General features: G+C 41.1%; 1 protein-coding gene across 2 annotated transcripts in view; it reads right to left on the bottom strand.

The window, feature by feature from the left end:
* The window catches only part of KCNH1 (potassium voltage-gated channel subfamily H member 1), a gene marked incomplete at its 5' end in the record, with an annotated part of 415,199 nt that overhangs the window by 339,160 nt on the left and 57,857 nt on the right, over window positions 1-18,182 (bottom strand). For both annotated transcript variants that reach the window (XM_082612883.1, XM_082612884.1), the window contains one exon: window positions 14,271-14,389. In XM_082612883.1, the coding sequence (XP_082469009.1) occupies window positions 14,271-14,389 (119 nt within the window). The remainder of the gene's footprint in view (window positions 1-14,270; window positions 14,390-18,182) is intronic.

Here is an 18,182-nt window from a genome sequence, read left to right as displayed (position 1 = left end):
ACATTTATCAAGCACTTACTACGTGTTGGTACTGTGTTCAGTGGTGGGCATGTGGAATAAACAAGAGAGATACTGCCCCTGCCTTCATGGACCTTTCATCTGTTGGAGGAAGCAAATATTAAACAACAGCCTTCCCAGGGGCCTGAGTGCTCAAAGAGGAAACTGCCCAGGCCAAGGAGGGCTTCCGAAAGGGAGGCCTACCTGGCCTGGCAGCTGGGAAGGCCTCACAGGGGAGGTCTGATGTCTACATTGGGACTTGAAGGAAGGATGGGTAGGAACTACGCCAGCCAAGAGACACAGCAAGAGTTGCAGGCAGAGGAAGGGCATTTCCAAGGTCCAGGGGAGAGTTTGACAAGTGTGAATGTCACCTGGCTGACCCTGAGAGTGAGAGGAGAGCTAGCAGATCAGGCTGGAGAGGTGAGTTAGGTCTTGTAAGTCACAATGTAAATTTTAAATTTATCCAAAGAAATAACAAGATGACGTTAAAGGAACTTTAAGCAGGGAAAAATAAGATCGGGCTTGTCTTTTAAAGCATCACAAATCCTCACGACAGTCTTTCAGGGTAGGTAGTATCTTTATTTAATGAGGATGAGGAAAGATGAGTGAGGCTAAGTAACTTTTATAAAGTCACACAGCTGGAATGTGATGGAGTTTTGGACAGGACTCGGGTCAGTCTGACTCCAAATCCCCTTCTCTTTCCACTACATCATTCTGTCTCTAAGGGGGAAAAAAAATAATAAACCCTGCAGAAAATCCTTAAACGTCATTTCAGCTGTTCATTTACAACTTTTTTTTTTTAACCAAAATCAAGTGTAGAGTTGATCCCTGGCATTGCTGAACATCTGAGTTTTCCCCTGCCTGCTTCAATAAACAAAATGGCCCTCCTAGGAAAAAAGCAAAGAATCCCCCCATAAGACTTCAGCCCTTAGACAAGAGAGTGCTGACTAGAAGGAACCTCATGGCCCTGAGTGCACATAGAGCCACCAAGCCCAGGCCGCCCTTCAAAGCTGGATGGCAATGGGAAGGCCATTAGTCCAGCCCCACTTCAAAGCTCACCTTCCACGTGCCATCAAGTGGTCACCCAAAACACCTCCAGAGATGACACTTACTACCAGGCACAGCCTATGGCATATTGAGATAGTTGAGAGTGTTTAAAAAGACTCTTTGCAAGAGGCAAAATGAGCTCCAAACCCAGGTACTTGTGGCAGAAGCTCCCGTTGCCAGGTTACTTTCCTGTGCAGAGCAATAGAATGCGGTGTTGCTGGTGAGACGCCACTGGGTGTTGTCACTTTTCCCTGAGTCTGAAGAGTCAAATGAAGTCAACAACCAAAAAGCAAAAAAAAAAAAAAAAAAAGCGGGGCAGGAAATCTCAAGTCACATAGAGACTGTTTCTCAGAAAAAACACCTTTGCTCACATACATCCTGGCAGCTTCTACTGGTGATTCTGGTCTGTGGGACAAAAAAACTAGGGACCCTGACACTAGCTCAGACTGGACATACCCACCTTCTGCTCTCCCTCAGCAAAGGACAGCACACCTGCTTGCCACCTGGGAATGCGGACAGTAAGCCCAGCTGTACACATGTGCAGTAAGTAAACTTGAGCTCTCTGCATCTCTGTCCAGCTGCCTGCGGAGGTGGCTGGTGCTGGGCCGTCTCGTGTTCCTCATGCCTCTGCTACCGATGGGCGGCAGCACTTTCACGCATGTAAGGAAGGCAGCCTCTATATTTATCAGACCAAATCCTTGTGCAGTTCATTAAAAAAAAAAAAGATGATCTTCCCTTAAAAATTAATTGAAATGTTAAAACTTAAGATTAAGTAAAACAATTGATAGCAATTAATATTGGTAATGGTGAGAGAAGAAAGAAACTGGCAGTGTAAACTAGTACAACCTTGTTGTGTGAACTTTGGCAGTTTCTACCCAGTTTGAAACGCTTGTACCCTCTGTCTCCTTAATTCCACTTCTAGTAATCTATTATATTCATACTAGCACAAGTATTTAGGGAATTAACAATCAATAGAGTGGACTAAGTAAATATGGTAAACTGTCCATTCACACCAAACACATTGAGATGCTGTTTAAAAATTTAAACAAACATTTAAAAAGAAATAATAAAGTTCAAAATCTTAGGTGCCAGAACCGTAACAGGAATGCAAAACCAAAGCAGCCAATAGGAACTGAAACCAAACAGCCCAGGAGTTTTTCAGAAACAGGGGTTGTTAGAGCTGGATGTGCACTGGAGGGGACAGGAAGGGAACCCACATGCTCTTGCTGGGGTGACAAAGGGCTGCCCTAACAAAGAGACATGGAACAGGAAGTCTCTACCCATATCTCAGAGACATAAAAAAGAAACTGGTCATCTGTCCAGACTTTTGGGTAGAAAAAGGATTATCTGTAAGAGATCAGAACCCCAAGTATGTGCCATATACGAGTGTGGAAACAAACTCACGTTGTTGACATAGTTGGGAGCCCCAGGGCTAAAAACATTTACAGGAAAGTTGGTCTGAACCAGGTGAAAATTTATGAATATGGCACAGGCAAACTCAACCACCACATCCAGATGCCTCATCAATTGGGGACCCACTGGACTCCCACCAAAAACTCAGATTGTACATAAGCTCACTACAAGAGGAAAGTAAACACCAAAAGAGAGGATTTAAAGTAAGCTGACATTTCTAAAGCAATAAAAAAGGAAGAGATGTTAACAGAACTCAATTAGAAAATGGGCAAGAGACATGAACTGGCATTTCACCAGCTGGAAATGTGGTTGTAAAACAAGCTCATGTGCAAATTAGGACCACAATGAGCTATCACGACATACTTATTAAAATGGTTAAAGTAAAAAAGAGTGGCAATGCCAAATGCTGGCGAGGATATAGATAAACTGGCTGTTTCATACATTACTGGAGGGAATGTAAAATGATACAACCAACTGCAACTGGCAAATAGTTTGGCAGCTTCTTAGGAAACTAAATATACACTTACATGTATATACAAAGGCACACACATGCACAAATGAGTGCATGTAAAGACTGGTGAAATCTGAATATGATCTTTAGTTTAACAGTATTCTACACGTGTTGATTTCCTGTAGTTATATGTTTTACTGTATACTATTATACTGTAGTTATATAAGATGTTACCATTGAGGGAAGCTGAGTGGAGGGTAGAGAACACCCTCAGTACTAGTTTTGCAACTTCCCGTGAGTCTATAATAATTTCAAAATAAAAAGCTTTCAAAAATCAATGTTGAGGGCCTCCCTGGTGGCGCAGTGGTTGAGAGTCCGCCTGCCGATGCAGGGGATACGGGTTCGTGCCCCGGTCTGGGAGGATCCCATATGCCGCGGAGCGGCTGGGCCCGTGAGCCATGGCCGCTGGGCCTGCGCATCCGGAGCCTGTGCTCCGCAACGGGAGAGGCCACAACAGTGAGAGGCCCGCATACCGCAAAAAGAAAAAAAAAAAAAAAATCAATGTTGAGTGTAAAACACAAGCCATAAAATATCACAATATGATATCATTTGTGCAAATATATTTTTAAAAACCACACAATCATAGTATATGTGTTTTAGGGATAAATATATAAGTAATAAAAATATCAAAACATCAATAGCAAAGAGACACACAACTTCAGGGTAGTGATTACCTCTGGGAATAAATTCTAAGAGGACCTCAACTTTACCTGTAATGTTTTATTTTATTTATTTATTTGTTTGGCCACGCTGAGTGGCTTGTGGGATCTTAGTTCTCTGACCAGGTATCGAACCCGGGCCCATGGCAGGGAAATTGCCAAGTCCACTGGACCACCAGGGGATTCCCCTGTAATATTTTAATTTTTAAAAAAGAATTTGAAGTGAGAAATTGTCAGCATGTACTATATAAATAGAATAAGTAAATGAATGCTTGTTAAATTACTCTCTACTACTCTGAATATTTTAAAGGTTTCTAAATTAAAACCAAAAATACACATACAAGGAGGTTTACTGAAGCATTATCTTTAATAACCAAAGACTGGTAACAATCTAATTATGTATCAACAAGGGGACAGCTAAATAGCATCGGATATAGTCATGCAATGAATACATCACAACCATTAAAAAAAAATGAAGGGGATATATGCTCTTAGGAAAATATTCCAAATATACTAGTAAGTGGGAAAAAAAGCAGATTGGAAAATAATATATATAATAGTATGACAACATTTTTGTTAAAAAAAATCAACATAAATATATATGAACACTTGTTCATATACAGTTTACTAAACACATACACTGTTTAATAATGGTTACTTCCAAGAAACAGTGGATGCTTCACCTTTTATTTTATATACCTCTATGTTTTAAAATCCAATAAAGAACCTGCTTTATTTTTGAAAATTGAGAAATTTTCTTACTGAGATATAATTGACAGGTAACATCCTATTAGTTTCAGGTGTACAACATAATGACTCATTATTTGTATACATTGCAAAATGATCTCCACCATAAGGCTACTTAACATCCATCACCACATGTAGCTACTAATTTTTTTTCTTGTAATGAGAACCTTTAACTACTCTCTTAGCAACTTTTGAATAAACAATACAGTATTACTAACTATAGGCACCATTCTTTACATTACTTCACCAGAACTTACTTTATAACTGGTAGTTTGTACCCTTTGACCCCCTTCACCAATTTCACTTGCCCTCACTCCCTGTCTCTGGCATCCACCAATCTGTTCTCTAATCTATGAGACCAGGAGTTTATTTTGTTTTGCTTTGTTTTATTTCCACATAAAAATAAGATCATACAGTATTTGTCTTTCTCTGTCTGACATATTTCATTTAGCGTAATGCCCTCGAGGTCCATCCATGTCACTGCAAATAGCAAGATTTCCTTCTCTTGAGAAAAATTTTAAAAAAAATATAAAGAACCAAAAATTAAAATTTAATATTAAACTAACATTATTGAGCATTTACTATATACCAAAGTGTTTGTTCACATTCAGAACCTCCCTTACTCTTCACAAATCTACAAGTACATATTATTCTCAATTGAACTCAATTCCTCCATTTGAAGAAAAGAAAGAGAAAGAAATGGAAGTTCTTAGCAGTGAAATGACTTGCCTGAAATCACACGGTAAGTTGTCAAGTGGACAGTAACATTTGATGCTGTTTCAGCCCACTACGCCTGTCACCTACATGAAAAACAGCAGCACGTACGGCATTTACCCGATCTCCTTACAGTGAGATGCTGAGTGTCATGAGCTGTGAGCTGTGATGTGGCTGAATGGGTGTGCTTGCACTCCAGCCATCACAAACACACAGCTCAGATTTTATCTGGACCTGGGTCCCTTATAGGGAAGAGTGAGAAGATGTGACAGGAAAAGATGGTTTCTCATCCATATCATCCCCCCAGCCTTTCCATGAAGAGAGAAGCTAGCAGCAAAGAGTTGTCCCAGCCAGACCAAAGCCCAGCAGGATCACTCCCACATGAAGACCACAGAGTGAATCCTGCTGAGCAGGAGGGATGCTCTCTCATATACCGACCATGACTTTCCTTCCTATAAAGGCAGAAAGAGAGAAGCAAGCTGGTGGCAGACTTAGATCCTGCTTCAAGAAAGGATTCCCTGCCCCGTTGTGGAGTGTGCAGTTAGGTGACAGCCTCCTGTTGGCTTCCTAAGGGACAGAAACCTGAGCTTCCCAGGGAGGCACCTGCCAATAACTGAGCAAGAAGGTGGTTGAGGTGCCCGGCCCTTCCTGTTCTGTGTGGGGCTGCTCTACTGCCGTCTCTGCTGCAGAGCTCCGTGTCAGGCTGGCAGAGCCTCAATCGGATCTTCACTGTGTCTGATGCTCTCCCTGCCCAACTGCTTCCTCCCCCTTTTCTTTCACAGATGTTACGCAGTATCTGCATCCCAGAGAACTCAACCTGTGAAAAGGGTCCTCTAGCCTGATCTATGTAGTGATATAAGATTTCTTTTTTCATTAAAGTATAGTTACTTTACAATGTTGTGTTAGTTTCTGGTGTATAGCAAAGTGATTCATTTCATATATATATATATGTATATGTTTTCATGTTCTTTTCCATTATGGTTTATTATAGGATATTGAATATAGTTCCATGTGCGATACAGTAGGACCTTGTTGTTTATCTATTTTATATATAGTGGTTTGTATCTGCTAATCCCAACCTCCTAATTTATCCCTCCCCCTCCTTCTCCTTTGGTAACCCTGTTTGTTTTCTATGTCTTTGAGTCTATTTCTGTTTGTAAATAAGTTCATTTGTATATTTGAGATTCCACATATAAGTGATATCATGTGATATTTGTCTTTCTCTGTCTGACTTACTTCACTTAGTATGATAATCTCTAGGTCCGTCCATGTTGCTGCAAATGGCATTATTTCATTCTTTTTGTGGCTGAATAGTATTCCATTATAAATATGTATACCACATCTTCTTTATCCATTCATCTGTTGATGGACATTTAGGTTGCTTCCATGTCTTGGCTATCGCAAATGGTGCTGCCATGAACATTAGGGTGCATGTATGACATAAGATATATTTAAGATCTGAAAATAAACTGGCCCTCTGAAAGAACAAGTGCTCACACTAGCCTGAGGGAAGAGGATGGAGTGCTGAAGAATAGCCAGATGAAGTGGACTTGGTGTCCCATCCTGAGATGAGGGAGACCATGGTCCCCTATCATGTCTAAAGCTGGAAGGTATGGTAACCCTAGTATAAGCAGTAGCAGAGGGCTGGGAAGAAGAGACAGTGCTCAGAAGGAAGTGCCCCAGATGGGAAACAGGTTGGGTTTGGAGTCACATAAACCTGGTTCTCAATCCAGAGTCCACCACTTACTGCCAGGTGAACCACAAACAAGTTAAGGAGCTTCCCTGTGCCCCAGTTTCCCCCTCTATAATATTACTCCAAGATGTCTAGGGGATTGAAGGAGAAGATGAGCAGCACAGATCCTGGCACACAGTACGTGCTTCCTTCTTTTCTAGAATCAGTCCAGGAGGGAGACAAGAGGACTAATGTGAGGACAAAAGCCAGATTGCCTGAGTTCAAACAGGGATATAAGTTGGCCTTGAAAATCACACGTGCAACCCATTGAAAGGCAAAACTGCTATTCCCAGCCACTTGTGCATTGTGTCAATTTTTTTCCTGGAGGTGGGAGAGGTTTCAATGAGGTGTCCATACTCTTACTCAATCTCCATTTGATCAACAGCATTTACCAGTGAGAAAACTCAGCAGGACACTGGCTGTCAGCTTTAGACAGGGAAAAGATTTTTCTCTGTTGAAAACTTACTAGCCAACTTCCAATTTCTGGTGCAGGTTGTAAGAAGCTTGAAAATTGTCATTCCATCCTAACAAGTAAAAAGCTGTACAAACTGAAAAATCAACAACTCTTCTTAGTTCCACACAAGAGGTGAGGTCAGAGGACAAACTACTGCACCAAAAATTGGAGAGACAGACAGGTGAATACAGAGAATCACAACTTGCCAGAAAAACCCAGAAGCAGAAACCTCCACAAGAACTAGTACCAGACAGGAAAGCCTAAACTGTAACTAGCAAATTGCTGCAGGCTCAGCATGAACAAATCTGAGAGTTAAAAATTCTAGGGTGACCCAGTCATGGGCAGGGGCCTCGCACATTTGTGAGTTTTACTTCCAGGAGCTCCACCAGATTCTCACAGTAAAAATCAGAGAAAAGTATCCCCATGCTCCTGGAAAGAGGAATAGAAATGTAACCATTTTTAAAAACACCACAGCACTCTGTTCCTCTTAAAAAGGCCTGCCCTCCAGAGAAACCAGTTAACCAGAGCCTAATTTGGGGGGTTTTATCAGAGCCTAACTCACCTGAGTATAGAAAAATACCCAATTGCTCTAGCTTCTGGCATATGGAAAGAGAAATACACCACTGCAGGCCATGCTGCCTCATCTTGTTTGGTCTAAATGGGGAAAGAACTGAGAAGCACTTGTGAAGTCCATAGCCCAGGGGCATATGCTCACTAAAATACTGTGACCTAATCATGGGACTATAGAATGATTCCTCTCCCTCGACATCTTATACCACACTAACGGCCTATTTACCCTAGCTCCTTTTACCTAGTACATCATGTCCAGATTTCAACAAAAAGTTGCAAGGCATAGTAAAAGGCAAAAAGCACAGTTTGGGGCTTCCCTGGTGGCACAGTGGTTGAGAGTCTGCCTGCTGATGTAGGGGACACGGGTTCATGCCCCGGTCCGGGAAGATCCCACATGCCATGGAGTGGCTGGGCCCGTGAGCCACGGCCACTGAGCCTGCGCGTCCGGAGCCTGTGCTCCGCAACGGGAGAGGCCACACAGTGAGAGGCCCGCGTACCACAAAAAAACAAAAAAAAAACAAAAAAACCCCACAGTTTGAAGAGACAGAGCCAGACCTAGATATGGCAGAGATGCTGGAATTATCAGACCAGAACTTTTAAAAACTATGATTCATATGCTAAGAGCTCTAACGGGTAAAATAGAGAGCATGCAAGAACAGACAGACGATGTAAGCAGAGATGGAAATTCTAAGAAAGAACCAAAAAGAAATGCCAGAGATCAAAAATACTATAACAGAAACAAAGAATGCCTTTGATGGGCTCCTTAGTGGACAGGACATGGTAGAGGAATGAATTTCTGAGCTTGAGGACATGTCAATAGAGATCTCCAAAACTGAAAAGCAAAGAGAAAAGGACCAAAAAGTAAAATAAAACAGAATGTCCAAGGGCTGTGGGACAACTATAAAAGGTATAACACACATGGAATAGGAATACCAGAAGGAGAGGAAAGAAAGAAATGGAAGAAATATTTTAAGCAATAATGACAGATAACTTCCCCAAATTCATGTCAGACACCAAACCACAGATACAGGAAGCTCAGAAAACACCAAGCAGTATAAATGAAAAGAAAAGAAAAAACACGTAGGCACAGCATATTCAAACTGCAGAAAATCAAACAAAAATTCCTGAAAGAATCTGGAGGGGGAAAAAAACCCAAAAAACCTAACCTATTAGGAACGAAGATACGAATTACATCCTAAATCTCCTCAGAAACCACACAAACAAGAAGAGAGTAGAGTGAAATATTTAAAGTGTTGAGAAAACAAACACCAACCTAGAATTCTGTACCCTGCAAAATTATCTTTCAAAAGTGAAGGATAAATAAAGATGTCTCAGATAAAAATTGAGGGAATTTGTTGCCAGCAGAAATGCCTTGAAAGAAATTTATAAAGTTCTTCAGAGAGAAAGAAAATGATATAGGTGAGAAACTTGGATATACTTAATGAAAAAGAGGAACACTGGAGAAGGAATAAGGGAAGGTAAAAGAAAAACTTTTGTTTTTCTTATTCTTAAAATATATTTTTTTAATTTTTTTTATTTTTGGCTGCATTGGGTCTTCATTGCTGCGCGCGGGCTTTCTCTAGTTGCGGTGAGCAGGGGCTACTCTTTGTTGTGGTGCATAGGCTTCTCACTGAGGTGGCTTCTCTTGTTGCAGAGCACAGGCTCTAGGTACACAGGCTTCAGTAGTTGTGGCACATGGGCTCAGTAGTTGTGGCTAGCGGGCTCTAGAGCTCAGGCTTAGTAGTTGTGGCGCACAGGCTTAGTTGCTCAGTGGCATGTGGGATCTTCTCAGACCAGGGCTTGAACCCATGTCCCCTGCATTGGCAGGCAGATTCTTAACTACTGCACCACCAGGGAAGTCCCAATTTTTCTTATTCTTAGTTGATCTAACAGATAATCAGTTTGTTCAAAATAACAGCAACAATGTATTTGATACTATATATATATATATATATACGCTTATGTATGCTTATGAATAAGTGAAATGAATCACAGCAATGGCACAATGGACAGGACAGAGGAATTAGGAGTATTTTATTACAAGGTACTTGCAAGGTGGGTACTTACAAGGTACCCATGAAGTACTACATACAGTATTACAGTCAGCCCTCTAAATCCGTGGGTTCTGCATCTGTGGATTCAACCAAGTGCAGATCAAAATATTCAGAAAAAAATTTCCAGAAAGTGCCAAAAAGCAAAACTTGAATTTGTTGCACACCAGCAACTATTTACATAACATTTACATTATATTTATGACTATTTACATAGTGTTTACATTGTATTAGGTATTATAAGCAATCTAGAGATAATTTAAAGTATATGAGAGGATGTGAATAATTTATATGCAAATACCATGCCATTTTATATAAAAGACTTGGGCATCCATGGATTTTGGTACCTGTGGGGGGTCTTGGAACATATCCCCCTGTGAATACCTAGGGACCACTGTATTTGAAAGTGGACTTGGATTACTTGTAAATGTATACTGCAAACTCTAGGGAAACCACTAAAAAAATGTAAAAAAAAAGTATAATATGCTAAGGAAGGAGAAAATATAGAATCATATAAAATGCTCAGTTAAAACCACAAAGGGCAGAAAAAGAGTGGAAGACAAAATAGGAACACAGAACAAGAGCAACAAATAAAAAGCAGCAACAAATATGGTAAATATTAATCCAACTATATCAATAATCACTTTAAATGTCAGTGGTCTAAATAGGCCAATTAAGACACAGATTGTCAAAGTGGATCAAGAAACAAGATCCAATTATATGTTGTCGACAAGAAACCCACTTTAAATATAAACACACATGTAGATTAAAATAAAAGGATGAAGAAAGATTTAACATACTCATGCTAAGCAAAAGAAAGTGGGAGTTGCAATATTAATTCCTGACAGACCAGACTTCACAGCAAGAAAAGTTATCGGGGATAAAGAATGGCATTACGTAATGATAAAGGAGTCAATTTTTCAAGAAGACATAACAGTCCTTAATGAGTATACAGCAAACAACAGAGCATTAAAATACATGAGGCAAAAATTGATAGAACTACAAGGAGAATAGATGAATCCACTATTATAGCTGGAGACATTAACACCCCCTAATGGAAATGTGCAGATCCAGCAGGCAAAAAGTCAGTAAGGATGTTGTGGAGCTCAACAACACCATCAATCAACTGGATATAATGGACATCTATGAACTACTTCATCCAACAGTAGCAGAATATACGTTCTTCTCAAGCTCACATGGAACATTCACCAAGATAGACCACATACTGGGCCATAAAACACACCTTAACAAATTTAAAAGTATACAAATCATACAATGTCTGCTCTCAGATCACAATGGAATTAAACCAGAAATCAATAACAGAAAGATAGTTGTAAAATCCCTGAATACTTGGAGATAAAACAACACACTTCTATATAACACCTGGGACCAAAGAACAAATCTCAAAAGAAATTTTTAAATATTTTGAACAAAATGAAAATGAAAACACAACCTATCAAAATTTGTGGGATGCAGTGCTTAAAGGAAATTTATAGGATTGAACGCATACATTAGTAAAGGAGAATGAAAAAAAATCAATAAACTAAGCTTCCACCTTACGAAGCCAGAAAAAGAAGAGCAAATTCATTCCAAACTAAACAGAAGAAAAAATTAAAAATTAGAGCAGAAATCAGTGAAATTGGAAACAGAAAACCATTAGAGAAAATCCACAAACCAAAAGTTGGTTCTTTGAAAAGATCAATAAAATCCATAAGCCTCTAGCCAGGTTAATTAAAATGTAGTAGCCCCTGGGATGGGACCCAGATGTTTGCCTCATATTGCCAATCAATGAGCAACTACTCATGCCAGACAGTTAGACAAAAACACTAATATCATTTCCTTTCTTTCATCCATTCGATCAATTAAGGAAAAAAAAAAAAAACACTTACTACTGATGAGCATCTACTATGTGCTGGACACTGTTTTAAATGCTTGGGATATACCAGTGAACAATAAACACAATAAATAAGTAAACTGTATAGTATATTGGAAGCCGTTAAGTGGAGCATAACGTAGAGCAGGTTAAGGAGAGGATTAAGAGTTAATGAGTATTTCTTATTTTGTTATTAATGTTTGTACATATATATATATATATACACTATATAGTGTGTGTGTGTATATATATATATATATATATATATATATATATATAGTATATAGTGTATATACAAGGCAAATACTTTTATTTTCTTCCCTCTCTTATCCCCTTATCATCTAACATAAGATGTTAAGAGTTAAGTTTACATCACACTGTTTAAGTTACAGGATATCAAGGAGTGGAGATCTCACCCGAGGACTTTGCATCCTCTTCTGGGGAAAGGGCTGGTATGTTTTGGTAATATGCAACATAACTGGATCATGTTAGGTGGAAGTATGACTTTGTTATTATCTTTATTTGGAGATTAAGTATGGTTTAAGGAAATGTATACGGGTGCCGAACTGACAAGGATTAAACTGTAATGGTTAGTTTCATGTGTCAACTTGGCTAGGCCATGGTACCTAGTTGTTCAATCAAACACTAAGTGCTTCTGTGAAGGTATTCTGTAGATGTGATTCACATCTACAATCAGCTGACTTGCAGGAAGGGATATTATCCTCCATAATCTGGGTGGTGCTCATCTAATCAGTTGAAAGGCTTTAAGAGCAAAACTGAGGTTTCCCTGAGAAGAAATTCCATCTGGGACTTCAGCACCAACCAGCTCTTCCCAAGAGTTTCCAGTTGGCCAAGCTGCCCCACGAATTCTGGACTTCCCCAGTCCCCACAAGCGCCTTCTTACAATCAATCTCTTAACATACAAATATCCTACCGGTTCTTGTACCTCTGACAGAGGTAGCCACATAGAGAAAATGCCATCTGAGCAAAGACTTGCAGCTGGTGAAGGAGTAGAACACAGAAGTCTGGGGGAAGAGCAAGCCTGGTGCATAAGAGGAACAGCAAGGAATGTGGCTGGATAAGAGTGAGCAAGGTGGAGACAGTAGGAGAGGAGGGAACATCATTAACCAAAAGAAGCAGCAGGGACAGAGGAAGTGCAGGCTGTGAGCTGAAGGGTCTCTTTTATTATTCTTTCTATCACAAGGTGAGCCCACATCATGACAAAAACGATGCTGCCAACATCCAAGTATCTCACCTTCTCTAACACAACACAAATGAATGCCCCCATTCCCACTTTTGGCAGAAACTTTTGGCTGCTATAAGGACATCTTCTGCAGTCAACCCACTCAACGTTTGGTGCACATATGCAGAGCATCCACTGTCAGCTGCACCGTGCTGGGAGTTTCTCTCTCAGGGATACGTAAGCCAAGAGGCAGGTCAGAAAACGCCCTGTCATCTCAGCACAGATCAGGAACTGACTGGCCACCACCAGGCAGAGAGACAGCTAACGCTGTCATCTTTGGGTAAGATGGAAATTTGCTACATGGAAAGTATAATGCTCTTAATTGGTCCTACCCTGGTCTCATTGGAAAAAAAAAAAAGACCAGGCACCACCAAAGGGAGATAACAGTGATGTGGATGCAGGACCACCAAAGACAGATAATAATAATTTGGGTGCATTAAGCCTGATCAAACAACAGATAATAATAATTTGGGTGCATTAAGCCTGATCAAACATCTTGTCCAGGCTTCCCAGCCTCTCACTTGTGCCAGCAAAAGGGAGAATACCACCACCATGAGTTTTCCTTACTACAAAGGTTATGGAAACAGCAATAATTTTAAGTATATTTATTAACCTGGAAAGATGTTCATAACTTTATAAAATGAAGAAAAGGCAATACAACCCACCTTAAATATACACATTGATTCTTAGATATATCTCAACTTCATTAATGTGAAAAAATGTATTTCTTAGGCTTTAGGAATAGAATATTTCTTAAATGCAAAAGAGAGTTAAGGCATGTCCACAAAAATTATAACAATGTTATCTGGTGAGTGGGATTCTAGGTGATATTTATTTTCTTCCTCTTTGTTCCTGTATCTTCTTTTCCTGTAATAGTATGTATTGCTTCTTTTCCTATAATAGTATGTATTGCTCAAATAACAAAATTGTTTATGGTTTATAAGTAAAACCCCCTTCATGTATACAGCACTTCTAGCTCCTTCCCTACTCCTTCAAAAGAGTCAGCTGACAACTGTAATCTCAACCAGTTTTGAATGGAGTTCTTTGCAGTTCCTTTTACATATGTGAGAGTACACAACTAACAGGAGTTCGATCACTTACCCAAGGTCACACATGGTGGTGTATAGCCCAGCCAAGACAAGAGTCTGGGGTCCTGAAGGTCCCTTCCAAGCCATCACACTCACTGTGGACCATTTTCTCAGCCCAGGGACCCCATGGAAGTGAGTGAGGGTTAAGCTGAGCTAAACCCTTGCCCTTACCTCGGCCAGGCGGGAGTGTTTGTGGACGTTCTCGCCTTTTTGCACACTGGGAGCCAGCTGCTGCAGGACACCCCTGCTGCTTGTCAGTGCTCTGGTCAGCCGAGCAAACTTCCCCCAGCCTGGAGCATGTGGAAGACAGGAGAGACAGGTTCAACCAGGTCCTAAAGGTGCTCGGACATTCATACCACGAGTTACCCTGTCAGAAGCAGACGCCCACCCTCCATGTCCTCCTGCATATCCACAAGTCACTCGGCCATCCTCGCAATCAAGATTCGCTGATCAAAAAAGCACCTAGGGCTTCCCTGGTGGCGCAGTGGTTGAGAGTCCGCCTGCCAATGCAGGGGACACAGGTTCGTGTCCCGGTCCGGGAAGATCCCACATGCCACGGAGCGGCTGGGCCCGTGAGCCATGGCCGCTAAGCCTGCGCGTCTGGAGTCTGTGCTCCGCAATGGGAGAGGCCACAACAGTGAGAGGCCCGCGTACCGCAAAAAAAAAAAAAAAAAAAAAAAAAGCACCTAGACTTGCTCAAATCTGTGCAATAATGCACTTTTCCCTTGTAGTTTCACGTGACCCTAATCATAGCTTGGTGAAGCAGGTACGGCAGGTCTTAGCACTGTTTTACAACTAGGGATATCGAGGCACAGAGTGCCTAGGCAGCTAAGAGTCTAGAACCCAGATCTCCCCACTCTGGCCCAAGGCTTTTCTGCCAGGCAACACCAGGCAATCAAGATGTTTCTCTGACTTTATGGCTCAGGCTGTTCCCAAGTCCCCTGTCATCTGATCCTAGCAGAGACTAAGCTGATTCTTGGTTTTAAATGACTAGACAAGCTAGTCAAATGGCCGTTCCATGTACTACCATCTCCAAAGCCAGAGGAATAAGAAATGAATTTAATCCATGGGTAGGTGGGGAAACAATACTAGTTGATTTTAGTCTGCTCTAGGATGGGGGAAGGATAGCTGATGGCAGGTAGGTCCCCTTAAAACTAGAAATGCAAAGAGCCGAGTACTGAACTTAGAGTAAAGAAATCTGGATACAAATCCCATCTCTGCCTCCGGCCTGCTTGAGGTCACCAACAAACTGTTTAAATTATCTGGGCCTCAATGATCTCATCTGTAAAGTGGAAATTAAGATACTCTATCTACATGCCTTAAATGCAGGATGCATTTTCCTGGTAAAACAAAGTGGCTAAGTTTAGTGGGCTAAAACAAAGACTGTCTTGAGGCCTCCTTGGCCCTCCTTGGTTCCTCCAAGGAAAGTAAAACACTGGTCTTTTTCTAATCCAGACCACTCTATACTCCAAAATCTAAGATGTACCAGTGATCTTTACTAAGATTTTAATATGTATGAGGAATCATTTAAAGGTCCCCAAAGACAACCGTCCATTCCAATATCCAACAAGCCATCTGCATCAAGGTTATGACCATGCCAATTGCCTCATGAGACCCCTGAAAGTCTGTAGGGGTTCTCAAAACCAAGCTTGGGGCGAGGGAGCTCCAAAGACCTGGATGTGGGGTACAGCAAATAAAGAGCATGCAACTATTTTTACATGACAGCTAACAGCAAGACTAGGCAATTTGATTTTTTGTCCTTTAGAGTTTAGAAGTAGCCAGTGCCTTGCAGCAGAAATCTCATTTACCAAATTTTACCCTGGAGCACCTTTATAAGACGGACTCAGAATCCAGAGGACAATGAGGTCAAGCAGAATGATGGCCCTTTTTTTGCACAACCTTTAAGAATCAAGATCTGTATAAATTTTGTCAACATAACAAGAATAGCAAATCAAGTTCCTTTTTATCTCATTCCAGAAGTTCTGGGCTTTAATAAAAGATAGTGGCATTTTCATCCATCCCGATGCCATTAAGCAGAGATATGGGTCACCTTGAAAAGAGGCTCACGGTGGTCGGGCTGCGGGGACTCCCACTGATGTTGACAGGAGGGGACAGCCCAGACTCTCCAGAGGTATATGACATCTTCCCCAAATGGGCCATTCATGAAAATGTTCACTGGAATTTGCTTGTGTGAACCGTGGACTAGAATTTTTTAAAGTCTCTTTCAGAGTCAGGCTCTCCTACAGCTGAAAACAAAGCTGGAATTGAATTATGCAAAGTTTTTCAAGAGGAGCAGAAAGTATATTTTTCAACTGGCGAGAAAACAGTTGTGCACTCAAACATCATCAAGGGCTCTGAAACACGCCCCCATTCAACCCTACCCATCCACCACCACCACAACCTACACTCTGGTACCAATGATAAGAGGGAGCTAGCAGGGCAGATATCCCAGACCCTGCTTGGCAGGGCTCAGGGCCCTGGTCCATCAGATGACGTGGCACAAAAAATTAAAAGAAAGATCCCTGGACTTCAGGGCATTTCCCCAGGCCCAGGTAGCCCCTCACTCTAGCCCTGATTCTCTTTTCAAGAATGTGCCTCTTAAAAGAGTTGGCTCTCAGGTGGCTGAGTGAAGGGCACAGGAAGGTGAGTGGGTGTTGGATTGGGAAATGGACAGGCAGTGTGAAATCTTCCATCACACCCCTACCAGGATAGGCAGACTCTGCCTATTCTGAAGGAAAGAAATAAGTTCTTTCCCAAGCTCCACCTTCAGGTTGTCCTTTCTGGACTCTAGACACTTTATAACAGGACTCATGCTGAGCCAGATGAAAGAACATCATTCATTCACATATTAATTCTAAACATAACTACTATGTAAATACCATCACAGTGCTAAATCCTGGGGATACTAAAATGAAAAAAGGCACAGACTCTGGCCTCAAAGAGCTCGTACTCTAGTAGGGAAGACTGATAAGTAAATAAAAAAGTATGATATAGTAAGCTAAATTCTATAACAGGTGAGTAGAGGACGCTATGGCCAAGACTGTCCAGAGAAGGCATATCTGATCCAGGCTGGGCAGTCAGGGAGGGCTTCCCACAGGAGGTGACACTAGAGCAAACTTTTAAAAGATGAGTAGGAGCTACTTGAAGTCAGGAAGGAAAAGATAGACATTCCACACAGAAGGAACAGCACCTATGAAGGCAGAAAAGTCATAAAACAGGGTAATATGTCAGGGAAGAGTAAGACCTTCTTAATAGCTAGATGAATGGGGCGAGGCCCGTAGAGGGGAGGAGGATGCAGGCAGTGACCTGAAGTAATGCTAAAGAGGTTGTCAAGGGCCAGGCCGAGAAGAACTTAGGTGGTAACAACCTAGATGGCAAGTTAAGAAATTTGAACTTCAAACTGAAACCTGAAGGGAATCAATCTGAAACCTGAAGGGAATCCAATGAAGGAGTTTAAATATAGTAGGGGAATTTTAGGACAAAATGGCAGTGTGGATAGTGGACTATAAAGAGGGCAGAGGGGGGTTAACAGATAGAAGACCAGTCAGAATCCCAGGCAAGATACCATGAGGGCCTGGATCAGTGCTATGGCCTGAGCCAGGTAACAAGTGGAGACTTGAGAACAGCTGCAGAGGTAGAATCAATGGCTGTAGAGGGAGAGAAGAAGCAAGCCAGGTGGCCTCTGGGTCCCTGGTTTGGGTGACTGGAGTGACAGCCATGAAATGAGATTAAAAACACAGAAGAAAGTCAGTCAAACTAAAAAAGACAAGTATATGATATCACTTATATGTGGAATCTAAAAAAATAATACAAATGAACTTATTTACAAAACAGAAACAGACTCACAGACATGGAAAACAAACTTATGGTTACCAAAGGGGAAAGGAGGAGAGGAATAAATTAGGAGTATGGGATTAACAGATACATACTACTATATATAAAATAGATAAACAACAAGGACCTACTGCATAGCACAGGAAACTATATTCAATATCTTGTAATAACCTATAATGGAAAAGAATATATATATATTGATATATGTATCTGAATCACTATGCTGTATACCTGAAACTAACACAATAT

Source organism: Mesoplodon mirus (assembly GCF_964341445.2).
Source record: "Mesoplodon mirus genome assembly, chromosome: 3".
Lineage (NCBI taxonomy): Eukaryota > Metazoa > Chordata > Mammalia > Artiodactyla > Ziphiidae > Mesoplodon > Mesoplodon mirus.
Note: the sequence above shows the minus strand (reverse complement) of the source record. Positions and strands in the feature narration are given on the sequence as shown.